The 13,809-nt window shown below is 46.1% G+C and overlaps 1 protein-coding gene across 2 annotated transcripts in view; it reads left to right on the top strand.

Moving 5' to 3' along the window:
- Positions 1 to 13,809, top strand: part of FBRS (fibrosin) — a 31,963-nt gene that overhangs the window by 9,121 nt on the left and 9,033 nt on the right. Inside the window, exons 10-13 of one of the 2 annotated variants that reach the window (XM_077820624.1) lie at positions 6,099 to 6,194; positions 6,487 to 6,555; positions 6,641 to 6,670; positions 6,929 to 7,000. In XM_077820624.1, the coding sequence (XP_077676750.1) occupies positions 6,099 to 6,194; positions 6,487 to 6,555; positions 6,641 to 6,670; positions 6,929 to 7,000 (267 nt within the window). The remainder of the gene's footprint in view (positions 1 to 6,098; positions 6,195 to 6,486; positions 6,556 to 6,640; positions 6,671 to 6,928; positions 7,001 to 13,809) is intronic. The other variant, XM_077820625.1, reaches the window with a different exon arrangement.

The following is a 13,809-nucleotide window of genomic DNA, read 5'->3' as shown; positions in this document are numbered from 1 at the left end:
TCCATGGTGAGTTTGAGGAAGAGGATTCTGATGAAGACCTTGCCTCAGTTTCCCAAATACTGATCCAGGGCTCTCCTCCTCACCCCTATAGTGGCCCCTCTCCAGAAGTCTCTTATGAGTCTATGACCACTCATGGCACAAGATCGCAACCACCCCCTCCTATGCCTTATGCAACACCTCCTTGGCCATACTGGGACCCTTGGGCCTATCATTAACAATTTTCCAGGGCTTCAAGCACCACCCATCACAAAGATAGTCAACCTTCATCGCCTTTCATCTCTAGGAGATCTGATCCTCAAGAAGAAACTTTATAAGAAGAAACTCATAAACATTTAGACCCATGTTAGGGGGCTTCTTCATTCACCCTCTCGCTTCCCTGGTCCTTCTCGCATGAACAGAGCAACAATATCCGAAGTCTGAAGGTGCAAACAATTCGATGTTGGGGTGACCTTCCAGCAAGCTTAAATCCAAGTTCCTTTTTCCTTATTTTCGAATTTGAACTTACTTCCTGTTTGCCCCCAATTTATATAGTAATATTCTCAGCTATACTGTAACCAACCATTTTAGTGAAATTTAGCTAACCAATCCTAACGTATTGTAACATGATTAGCTAAACAATTATATCCCACCACTTCAATTAGTTTACACCCAGCAAAATTAATTATACAGCAGACAGAAGCAATCACAAAACCAGACAGAGACCTTGCAAATAAACAATAGCAAAGTGGGAACTATAATGACAAAACAATACAGAAGTGAGGATTTCACAACTACATCTATAAAGACACAAGGGTTTCCCAGCTGTGTCTAAGTGAGTTCTTACCAAACAGAAAACTATCAAACTAAATTTCCTTTTACATCTTCTAGGTTCTTTCCTTTCTCTGGAACTGATAGATCGGATCACCTTTCTAACAGCCCCAGATTGCCTTATTTCAATATGACTAGTTTGGAATGTGAGGATGTGACCATATGTTTCTCAGCTTATGGCTGCTCCCACTGCTTGGCCAAAGGCCTTAGCTTAAGAACAGGGCCCCAGACTGTCACAGTGAGAGAAGGCTCTTACACCAATTCTTTCTTTTATACTTCTATAACTAGCTAAATGATAAACATATACCAAAATTCTTAAAGCGTAGGCCTTTACAGATAGGCCTGAATATCTATATCCCAACAACTAGTTGGTAGAAAATCTTATTCGTCTGCCTCCTTACAACTTAAAATAACCAACTATCAGGCATTAATGGTGAAACATAATCACTAGGGGTTTACCAAATTCTCGGCCATGAAAAACACATTGCGGACCGTGAAGTTTGGTCTCGTGTGCTTTTACCGTATACTATACAGATTTCACGGAGGAGACCAGCGTTTCTCAAATTGGGGGTCCTGACCCAAAAGGAAGTTGCAGGGGGTTTGCAAGGTTATTTTAGGGAGATTGGGGTATTGCCACCCTTCTGCGCTGCTTTCAGTGCTGGGTGGCCAGAGAGCGGTGGCTGTTGGCCAGGTGCCCAATTCTGAAGGCAGCGCCCCGCCATCAGCAGCAGCCCGGAAATATTATTTACGTGTCACCCTTACTTCTGGGCTGCTGCTGGTGGCGGCTCTGCCTTCAGAGCTGGGCTCCTGGCCAACAGCTGTCGCTCTCCAGCTGCCCAGCTCTGAAGGCAGCGCCGCCGCCAGCAACTGCACAAAAGTAAGGGCAGCAGGACCGCAACCCCCCCTACAATAACCTTGCGACCACCGCACAACTCCTTTTTGGGTCAGGATCCCTACAATTACAGCACTGTGAAATTTCAGATTGAAATAGCTGAAATCATGTAATTAATGATTTTTAAAATCCTATGACCGTGAAATTGACCAAAATTTACCTTGAATTTGGTAGGGCCTAATAATGTAAATTACACCAAACTGAACTCTCTTGTTGACCGCATACCTGCGGAGCATAGAGAGCAATTCCAGGCAATTATTGCAGAGGGCCAGCTGCTTGCCAGAACATCACGACAAGCCTCCCTCAACGCTGTTGATATTGCTGCCCATTCGATCTCTGCAGTGGTAGTTCTGAGAAGGGCTTCCTGGCTCCAGCTTTGGATTTCTGAAAGAGGAGCCGAATACAGTGGAAGACCTTCCTTTTGATTCGTGTAAACTGTTTGCAGATGGGACAGATGAATCTCTGAGCACATTAAAGGACTCTAGGGCTACTTTGTGTTCTCTTGGAATCTATACGCCTGCCTAGAAGAGATGGTTTACCAAATCCGGTACAGCTCAGATATCCCGTCCAGCTCAATTCCTGATCTCTGAGGCTGCGAGAACCATATCAGAAGACACCCAAATTCCAGAGAGGGAAGCCATCCAACTCTCAGCCTTCTGCCTTCCACCATTCCACCTCCCCATGACAATTCTGATGGGCTGGTTGAGATTCTGAATTATCACCCTCATCCTTACCAGCTCCACCAATTCCACTGTTTTCCTCCCTTTGGCAACCACCTTTACTTCTTCAGGCAAGTTTGGGAGTCGATCCCTACAGTCAGATGGGTTTTGGAGATCTTTTCCACAGGGTACACCATCCCCTCCACATCTGACCAACCCCCCTTCTCCATCCCTTTTCAGGGACCCCTCTCACAGGAGCTTCCTTTGTCAGGAAATAGCCTCTCTCCTACACTCGGGTGCTATAGAACCAGTTCCCATAAAGCACAGAGGAAAGGGGTTTTAGTCCAGGTATTTCCTAGTACCAAAAAAGAATGGCCTTGGGAGACCCATCCTAGATTTGAGTCTACTCAACACTTAGGTGAAGGCACAAACTTTCAAAATGGTGACACGTGCAGTGTTAATTCCATCACTAGATCCAGGGGATTGATTCTCAGCCCTCGACCTTCAGGATGTGCATTTCCACATTGCGATCCACCCATCTCACAATAGACATTTTACTGTCAGCTGGGACCACTGTCAGTACCAGGTGCTCCCTTTCAGCCTGTCCTCTGCCCCAAGGGTCTTTTCGAAAGTCATGTCCGTAATAGCAGCACAGCTCCGCAGGAAATGTATTCTAGGGTTCCCTTACCTGGATGATTGGCTGCTGAAGGGTCGCTCCCTGGAGCTGACTTCATGGGCCACTTCCAAAGCTTCAACTTGGGCCTGCAACTGAACATTCAAAAATCCTCTTTATCCCCTGTGCACAACTTGGCATTCATAGGAGCGCATCTTGACTCAGTAACAGCAAGAGCATACCTCCTGTGCTGGTGTGTGGCCCTTTCCAACACCGCCAATATGATCCAGCTCAGCACCCAAACTTTGGTCAAGAACTGTCTTCAGTTGTTGGGGCACATGGCAGCTAGTAGATCACGCAAGACTCTGAATGTACTGCCTTCAGGGGTGGCTCAGGAGTGTTTAGTCACCAAACAGACACAGTTTAAATATGCTTCTTTCCATACCCACTTGCATAAAACAGTCCATCAGTTGTTGGAAAGACCATCACAGCGTGTGTGCAGGAGTCCCATTTGTACGTCTTTTCCCAATGGTCATCATAATGACCGATGCCTCCATGCTAGGGTGGGGAGAGCATCTGGATGCTCACATGGCCCTAGGCAAATGGACGTCACAAGAGACCATGCTATGCATCAGCCTCCTGGAGCTCAGAGTGGTCAGATACGCCTTTCTCCGGTTTCTACCACTAATCAAGGGCAAGTACATAAAGGTCATGATGGACAACATATGCATGTTTTATATTAACCGGCAAGGAGAAGCAAGATCCCCCCTCCCTCTGCACTGAGGCTGTCAAGCTCTGGAGTTGGTGTTTATGCAATCGGAGAGTCTTCACAGCACCCTGTCTTCCAGGGTCGCAGAATGTGACCGTGGATACTCTCAGCAGGCACTTCTTCCAAGACCACGAGTGAGAAATAGATTCCAGCATATTACACTACATATTCTGGTAATGGGGCACCTCCCAGATAGGTCCCAAACTGGAAAAGGACGCTCAATTGGCAGATCAAGATTTCCAATCCACCACAGTGATAAACAAGAGATGTGTCTAGTTTTGCTCCAGAGGCAGACTAGGTCACTGATTCCTGTGAGATGCCTTCATTGGTCATCAGATCGACTGCATGTATTCCCACTGACTCCTCTGATAGCCAAAGTTCTGCTCAAAATAAAAAAGGACAGAGCCAGAGTCATCCGAATAGTTTTGATCAGGCCCAGACAAACATAATTTCTTTACCTGATAAGCGGATTGTTTGCTCACTGATCACTCTCCACATTGCTCCTCACCTGCTCTCCCAGGAAGGGCTGGAAGATCCTTAACCCCAATCTTGGAGAGCTTCATTTTAAAGCACTGTTGGCTCATGAGATTAGAGACTTACCTCCTCTCAGCAGGCTAAGGAATACTGTTACACAGCAGAAAACAGTTTATTTCCTACACATACTCTCCAAAATGGGCAAGATTTGTCTGTTGGTGTGACCTCCGACATATTCCACCGACCTCATCACTGCCAGATATACTGGACTGTATCCTAACGCTAAAAATTTTGGGACTGTTGCTGAGTTCCATTAGAGCCATCCCAGCTTTCCATTCTCCAATAGAGGGCTATTCTGTTCTTGCCCAGGGGGTTCCCCAGAGGTTCCTCAGGGGGCTCAGAAATCAGAATCGGTCAGTCAAGTGTCCTAATCTGATTTCGGCCCTCAATCTGGTTCTTAAATGCCTTTCAAGATCACAGTTTAAACTGAGCTACCTGCTCCATTTATCAATGAAAACAACATTCCAGGTAGCCATCCCATCGGCACAGCTGCTTGGGGGACATGCCACAAAGGCATTCACCGAATTTTTTAAGGTTGAGGTCACATTATGACACCACCTCGAATTTTTACCTCAAGTTTCCTCTGAGTTCCATATTAACCAACCCATTCACCTGCTGATTTTCCACCCTAAACCTCACCTAGATAAACAAGAAGCACTGCTGCACACTCTTGACCGTGGGAGAGCCCTGGCCTCCTATCTGGAAAGGACTAACCCCTTCAGAAAGACCCCCAAATTGTGTGTCTCACTTGCAGATAGATCAAAAGGGCCTGGAGTCTCTAATCAAAGACTTGCCAAGTGGATATCTGACTGCACTAATTCTTTGTACAAATTTTGTAATATTCAGGCACCTCCGGACATATGAACTCCCTCTACAAGGTCCATTTTCACCTCTACTATATTTCTCAAAAAAGTGCCCGTGATTGAAATATGTAAGGCTGCTACTTGGGTTTCTATATGCACGTTCACAGAACGCTTGTCAATAACTCACAACTCTGCTTCTGATGCTGTGTTTGGCTCAGCTGTACTTCCTTCCGTACTGGACTCGACTCTGAAGCCTGCCCCATCCTTGGAGGGAATTGCTTGGTAGTCACCTGGAGTGGTGCACCCACAGGGACACTACTCCGAGAAGAAGAGACAGTTACTCACCCTGTGCAGTAACTGTGGTTCTTCGAGATGTGTTCCACTCCCCGCCCCCCTTCCCCTTCCCTTCAGAGTTCTCTGCTATGGAGCTTCATGGTAGAGACAGAGCTGAGGGCGGTTTGCCCATGCAGTGCTATATGACAATGGCCCGGGGCACTGCTATGAGAAATCTCCAATCAAAGGCAAGGGGGCGCAAGCCCACCTAGAGTGCAGCACCCGGAGGGGGACACATCTCGAAGAACCACAGTTACTGTCCAGGGTGAGCAACCGTTTCTTCCCGGGGGCTGGCTGTAATGGTGGGGAACAGGGCTGTGTCTCGGTGCTTCCCAGGGGCTAGGATATGGGCTGTGTCTCGGCAGCTGGGATATAGCCAGAGGACAAGACCATGTCTCGGTGCTGGGGCATAGCGGTGGGGGACAGGGCTGCGTCTTGGGGCTGGGGGTTCCTGGGAATTGGGATATAACCGGGAGGATGGGGACGTGTCTCAGTGCTGGGGGTTCCCAGGTGCTGGGATATAGGGTGGGTGGGGGAGGCTGGGCCATGTTGTAGTGCTGGGTGCTCCTGGGGGTTGAGGTCCGAGGTCCCAGGGTGCTGCTTATTCCCCAGGGACTAGGAGACACCTGCAGTGATGGTGCTTCCGTTTCCACTCAGTGAGCTCTCCATGCCCTCTCTCTCCTCCTAGTTCTATGCCACGTTCCCTCCCACCGTGTCTGGGATCCCACCTGTCCTGCCCCCTGCTGTTTCCTTTGGCTCCCTGCAGGGGGCTTTTCAGCCTAAGGTGAGCAGGGAAGTAGACGTTGTCCATTCCCAGCTCTGGGAGGGGAGTGGGGCCTAGAGGGTTAAAGCTGGGGGGAAGGAGGGGTTAGCGGCTGGGAGCCAGAACTTGTGGATTCTATCCCTGCTCTGGCAGGCTAGTGGGATCTCATGGATTAGAGCGGGGGGGTGCGGGGGGACGCTGGGAGTCTAGGTGATTGTGCGGGAGGGATGGGAGGGAGGACTCTATCTTGGCTCTGGCTGTGGTAGGGGGATTTGTTTGTTTGTAGCCTCCTGACGCCCTGTTCTCTCCCCAGAGCACTAACCCAGAGCTGCCATCGCGGCTGGGAGCTGTCGCCCCCTCTTTATCCCAGAAAGGGGGTCAGGTGAGCGGGGCAGTGGGCTGGTTGCATGGCGTGGGGGTGTGGGCACGGATCCCTGTCTAACTGCCCGCTCTCCGTCTTTTTGTAGCTCACGGACCCTTTCAGACCCTCCCTGAGGGTAAGTAACCACGTGTACCAATCCTGTAACTTCACTTGTTGCAGCAGCGGGTGCTGTGAGAAATGGGTCATGGGGGGAATAGGCCAGTGTGTGCCCAGCAGGGGGCGCTGGGAGGAACGGGTCATGGGGCAGGGGAATAGCCCATCTTGTGCCCAGCAGGGGGCGCTGTGGGGAATGGGTCACAAAGGGGGAATAGCCCAGGCGGGGGCACTGCCCTGGTGTGTCCCAGGAGCTGATGCTTTCCCATCTTTCTTGTAGAAGCCTGGCAAATGGTGCTCCATGCACGTCCGCGTGGCCTACATGATCCTGCGGCACCAGGAGAGGATGAAGGTAGAGTCGTGGTGGTGCCCTTTCTAGGCCCCAGTGGGCACTGCAGGGGACAGCAGATCCTGACCAGTAGCGCCCCCTGCAGTACCAGTGCTGGGCGAGAGCACAGCTGGGATCCTGCACTCATAGTCTGGGAGCATAATGTAGTAAAAACTCATTCTGGGGGCACCTTAGCCATAGAAAGGCAAGAGAGGTGTCAGCTGAGTCTTAACTATCTCCAGAATTATCAATTCAGTGGTTTCACCCTCTGCAGCATGGCAGGGGGCACTCTTTGCCCCCGCCTCCAGATCTAGAGCTTCCAGTTGGTGGGAATTTTGTTAATACTGTGTCATCAGAAATGAGTCCAGTTGGGTATCACTCAAAAGCCCTTTCTCCCTCTAACACAACAGTACCAAACGTAACAAACCTAGAGCATTTAAATGGATCCGGTCAAACTAACCTGATATATTTTTTTTTTTTTTTTAAATGAGATTACAAGTTTGATCAATAAAGGTAACAGGTTTTATTTAACTGTACTTTAACCTGGGATGTATTGGTTACATAAAAAAGACATGGTTCTTTGGTAATTCTAGGGAAGTTAGCCTTGACATGTAGGACTGAAAACATGTTTTCATCAAAGTCATCATCGGGGTCCTCTCAGTCTAGGCACATTGTCACACTGATCCTTGTTCGTGCCGAACTCTCACATCTCTGTACAGGCAGGCTGCTGGCCAGACATTTGCAGGGTGATGAGTATCTGGGCTGTGCATGTGGGCGTTTGATTAACTAAGGATGGATTCAGGAGCACGCGGTATTTTACACACAACTGGTGTGGTCACTCCATCTGTGCCTGAGAGGAGGAGGGTAGTTTTGGATGCACATGATCATCTTTGAGCCATTCCGTGCTTGATGATTTGCACTTCTGGTAGCAGGTATAAATGCACCCCTTGTCGGTGGCAGTTTGTCTGTTGGTCTGCTTCTTGGCAAACATCCACACTGTAACTCTGCAAGTGTCGTAATGTTGATCTTCAAGTGGTAAACTCAGCATGTGAACACCTCCAGTGCACTTATGATGTAAGAATGGCCACACTGGGTCAGACCAATGGTTCACCTAGCCCAGTAGCCTGTCTTCCGACAGTGGGCAATGCCAGGTGCTTCAAAGAGAATGAACAGAACAGCTCATCATCACATGATTCATCCCTTGTTCTCCAGTCACAGCATCTGGCAGTTAGAGGCTTAGGGACACTCGGAGCGTGGGGTTGTATCCTTGACTATCATGGCTAATAGTCATCGCTGGACCTATCCTCCATGAACTTATCTAATTAAATTATTTTTTTAATCCATTTATAGTTTTCGCTTTCACAACATCCCCTGGCAATGAGCTCCGCAAGTTGACTGCGTTGTGTGAAGTACTTCCTTTTGTTTGTGTTAAACCTGCTGCCTGTTCATTTCATTGGGTGACCCCTGGTTCCTGTGTTATGTGCAGGGGGAAAAAACACTTCCTTATTCACTTTCTCTCATATCCTCCCTTGGTCGTCTCTTTTCCAAGTTAAATAGTCCCAGTCTTTTAACTCTCCTCATATGGAAGCTGTTGTATACCCCTAATCATTTTTGTTGCATTTCTCTATACCTTTTCCAATTCTAATGTGTCTTTTTTGAGATGGGGTGATGAGAACTGCATGCAGTATTCAAGGTGTGGACATACCATGGATGTGTATATAGCGGCATTATGCTATTTAGTGTGTTATCGATCCCTTTCCTAATGGTTCTTAACATTCTGTTCGCTTTTTTGACTGCCACTGCACATTGAGAGGATGTTTTCAGAGAACTATCCACAATGACTCCAAGATCCCTTTCTTGAATGGTAATAGCTAGTTTAGACCCTATCATTTTATATGTATAGTTGGGATTATGTTTTCTAATGTGCATTTGCATTTATCAACATTGAATTTCAACTGTCATTTTGTCGCCCAGTCAGCCAAGTTTTGTGAGATTCCTTTGTATCGCTTCGGAGTCTGCTTTGGACATAACTATCTTGAGTAATTTTGAATCATCTGCAAATTTTGGCACCTCACTGTTTACCCCTTTTTCCAGATCATTTCTGAATATGTTGAACGGCACTGGTCCCAGTACAGACCCCTGGGGGACCCCACTATTTACCTCCCTCCATTCTGAAAACTGACCATTTATTTCTACCCTTTGTTTCCTGTCTTTTAACCAGTTACTAGTCCATGAGAGGACCCTCCCTCTTATCCCGTGACAGCTTAGTTTGCTTAAGAACCTTTGGTGAGGGACCTTGTCAAATGTTTTCTAAAAGTCTAAGTACACTATATCCACTGGATCACCCTTGTTCACATGCTTGTTGACCCCCTCAAAGAATTTTAGTAGATTGGTGAGGCATGATTTCCCTTTACAAAAGCCGTGTTGACTCTTCCCCAACAAATCATGTTCATCTATGTGATTGATAATTCTGTTCTCTACTGTAGTTTCAAACAATTTGCCCAGTATTGAAGTTAAGCTTACCAGCCTGTAATTGCCAGCATTGGCTCGGGAGCCTTTTTTAAAAATTGGCGTCACATTAGCTATCCTCCAGTCATCTGGTACAGAAACTGATTTAAATGATAGGTTACAAACTACAGTTAGTAGTTCTGCAATTTCATATTTGAGTTCCTTCAGAACTCTTGGATGAATACCATCTGGTCCTGGTGACTTATTACTGTGTAACTTATCAGTTTGTTCCCAAACCTCCTCTATTGACGTCTTAATCTGGGATAGTTCTTAAGATTTGTCACCTAAAAAGAATGGCTCAAGTGTGTGGATCTCCCTCATATCTTCTGCAATGAAAACCAATGCAAAGAGTTAATTTAGCTTCTCCTCAATGTCCTTGTCTTCCTTGTGTGCTCCTTTAGCACCTTGATCCTCCAGTGGCCTCATTTTTAGCAGGCTTCCTGCTTCTGATATACTTAAAAAATATTTGGCTGTTAGTTTTTGTGTCTTTTGCTAGTTGCTCTTCAAATTCTTTTTTGGCCTGCCTAATTATATTTTTACACTTTATTTGCCAGAGTTTATGTTCCTTTTTATTTTCCTCATTTGACCTCCAACTTCTAAAGTATGCCTTTTTGCTTCTAACTACTTCTTTTACTCTGTTTAACCACGGTGGCATTTTTTGGGCCCTCTTACTATTCTTTTTAATTTAGAGTATACATTTAATTTGAGCCTCTATTGTGTTTTTAAAAAGTTTCCCTGCAGCTTGCAGGCATTTTATTCTTGTGACTGTTCTTTTTAATTTCAGTTTAACTAGCTTCCTCATTTTTGTGTAGTTCCCCTTTCTGAATCTAAATATCACTGTGGTGGGTTTCTTTGGTATTCCTCTTCTTCCTTCCTTCCCACCCCACCCCTGGATGTCAAATTTAATTACGTTATGGTCACTGTTACTGAGTGGTTCAGTTATAGTCGCTTCTTGGACCAGATCCTGTGTTCCGCATAGGACTAAATCAAGAATTGTCTCTCCCCTTGTGGGTTCCAGGACTATGTGCTCCAAGAAGCAGTCATTAATGGTGTCTAGAAGTGTTATTTCTTCATCCCATCCTGAGGTGAATGTACCCAGTCAATATAGGGATAGTTAAAATCCCCCATATTATTGAGGTTTTTTTCTATTTTAATAGCTTTTTTAATCTCCCCGAGCATTTTACAGTCACCATTCTGGTCCATTGGTCGGTAATATATCCAGGGCCGTCCTTACCCATACGCAAAGTATGCAGCTGCGTAGGGCACCAGTTTGGCACCAAATTTCCTGGTGCCCTGCGCAGCTGCGTGCTGCTCCAGCCCCTGCTCTGCCCCAGCTCCGCCCCCATTCCCCTGAGCTCCGCAGCAGGGCAGGGCCTGCACTCACCGGCGGCAGGAAGTGCAGTGACCCGGCCCCAGCCATGCCTCTGAGTGCTGGGGGGTGGTTCCCCTCCTGTCCCCCAAGGGCCCCAGAATTGCTAGGGATGGCCCTGAGTTTATCCCTACTGCTATACTTTTATTACTCAGCATGGAATTTCTATCCATAGAGATTCTATAGTAAAGTTTATTTCATTTAAGATGTTTACTATATTTGACTCTGTGCTTTCTTTCACATATAGTGCCACTCCTCTACCAGCATGACCTATTCTGTCATTCTGATATATTTTGCACACTGGAATTACTTTTGTCCCATTCATTGTCATTGTTCCACCAAGTTTCTGTGATGCCTATAATATCAATATCCTCATTTAATACCGGGCACTCAAATTCACCCATGTTAGTATTTAGACGTCTACCATTTATATACAAGTACTTATAAAATGTGTCACTTTTTAGTTGTCTGCCTTCATGTGATGTACTTGAACGGGACTCCTTTTCATTTGACTTAAAAGAAAAGGAGTACTTGTGGCACCTTAAAGACTAACAAATGTATTTGAGCATAAGCTTTCATGAGCTCGCGAAAGCTTATGCTCAGATAAATTTGTTAGTCTCTAAGGTGCCACAAGTACTCCTTTTCTTTTTGCGGATACAGAATAACACGGCTGCTACTCTGAAACTTTTCATTTGACTGTTTCTCTTGCGTTCCTACCTGTACTTTATCAACTTCTATTCTCTACTCTTTACTAGAATATAGAGAATTCCAGTTAATAGATCCTCCCCATGGGATGTCTCTGTCCAAACCGTGTGCTCCTCTGCACCTGTTGGCTTTTCTCCAGCCCTTAGTTTAAAAACCTCATTGGTGACTGTCACAGCTGTTTCGAGCACCTTTGGACAAGGAGAGAGGTGAATTAAATGCCTTCCAGTAAAATAATTTGGTCTTCCCAGTCAACCTTCCAGTAGTGTCACATCTTGAAAGGGCATGGAAACATGCTAGTGGGTAGCATTTAATGGTCCGAGTGATAGGAACACCTTTCTGAGGGATATACAGCGATTCTGTTCCCCAGAAGAAGCAGGCACAAAAGCAGAACCTGGAACATCTGTGTCTTGTGCAAAACTCTCTGGAGATTAGTAGCACCTCTTTCTCTGTGGCTTTGATGGCATGCAAGATAATTTTAGCCGCAGCCACCTGATGGGAACTATGAAGAAACTCCACTGAACAGTGCAAGGCAGCAGGTTCATTACACCATACAACCATGATATTCTTCCATCAGTTCTTTGCATGTTGGAGCGTTGTCCCTGCAGTGTACACTGTTAACTCATCCTTCATGCAAGTACGAGACTGTAGCTTCTTCATTGTGAAAGTGGAGATGTTTGTGGAGTCAATTATTTTGTATCAGACAGGGGCAGTATCTCCTTTCTGGTAATATTGTTAATTGATTCCCCCGCATACGTGTCAAACATGAGCTGGAGTTTATCATAGGTCCAGTATTTTCTCTGTAGCTTCATAATGAAATGTTCAGCCAAACCTTGGCAGGTGTTACTAGGGTCTGGTTTATCAGAACCTTGTACCTCAGCCATACCATCTCTGATTGCTATGCTGAATGGCCTCTGCCGGCGTAAGGCACCAGTCATGTTGTCAGTAGGTGCTGGCTGAGGAAGTCCAGATGAGATGTGCTTTAGTTTGCTTCTTGTCTGGTACATATGCATTGTTCTATCACATTCAAATGTAGATTGTGGTACCATGAAGAACTCGTACGTTCCCAAAGTCTTATGTAGATCAACATCAAGCTGCGATCTGGACGCAGCCAGGACATGAGCAGACAATGACCTGTCTGGTTAGCCTTTCACGCTGACTTCCTTCTTGCGTTTGAGCACAGCTTTAGCCTACTGTTCTTGATTGGAGCCTATAGATTGACACGGTCTTGGATAAGTGTTTGGGTTTTGAAGTCTTTATGCACGTCGTGGCCCACAGTATTCATTTGACCGAAACCTTTAGCTATATCATCCCTGAAGGCTGTTATTCCTGAGCTCCAGTCTGTTATATGTAAATGGATTGCCAGTGCAAGTAAGCTCATCATGTAGCTTTACAGTTACCCCCTTCTTGGCATTTAACAACACCTAACAAATCCAGATGGTGCTTGGCTACTTCTGGGGAAATCATCCCAGCCATGCTTAATGTTTCGTTCGAAATTGGATGGAGTCCTGTCATTGTGAGGAAAACCCAGAAAAGAACATTTGGATGCTGTTATGCCCACCAATCCCCCCAGTGCCTTTCAGTGCTCTGTTTTCTTGTTCAATTTTTTTGTCTGAATCAAGTGCACAGAAGGGAACTGGCGACCTTTTAACAACCCAAATTCCTTTTCTAAATTCCTCCCTAAATACATCTCTTATTTCAGCAAGGAACTAGGCAACTGTTGCAGAATATTTCGATACTTTAGATGTATTCAAGTAGGCAGGGCCTGATGAAAGTCATTGTAGGGTACTTAAGGAACTAGTTGAAGCAATCTTAGACCATTAGCAATTATCTCTGAGAATTCCTGGAGGAAGGGTGATCTCCCAGAAGAATGGAGGAGGACAGCCACAGTACATATCTTTAAAAAGGGGAACAAAGAGGACCCGGAGAATTGTAGACCAATCAGCTTAACTTCAATACCTGGAAAGATACTGGAACAAATAATTAAACAATCAGTTTGTAAGCACCTGGAGGATAATAGGGTTATAAGGACTAGCCAGCATGGGTTTAGAACATAAGAATGGCCATACTGGGTCAGACCAAAGGTCCATCCAGCCCAGTATCTTGTCTATTGACAGTGGCCAATGCCAGATGCCCCAGAGGGAGTGAACCTAACAGGTAATGATCAAGTGATCTCTCTCCTGCCATCCATCTCCACCCTCTGACAAACAGAGGCTAGGGACACCATTCCTTACCCATCCTGGCTAATAGCCAT

The sequence above is a fragment of the Eretmochelys imbricata genome, chromosome 6, assembly GCF_965152235.1.
Source record: "Eretmochelys imbricata isolate rEreImb1 chromosome 6, rEreImb1.hap1, whole genome shotgun sequence".
In the NCBI taxonomy this organism is placed as follows: domain Eukaryota; kingdom Metazoa; phylum Chordata; order Testudines; family Cheloniidae; genus Eretmochelys; species Eretmochelys imbricata.
This window is presented reverse-complemented; position numbering and strand designations above follow the sequence as displayed.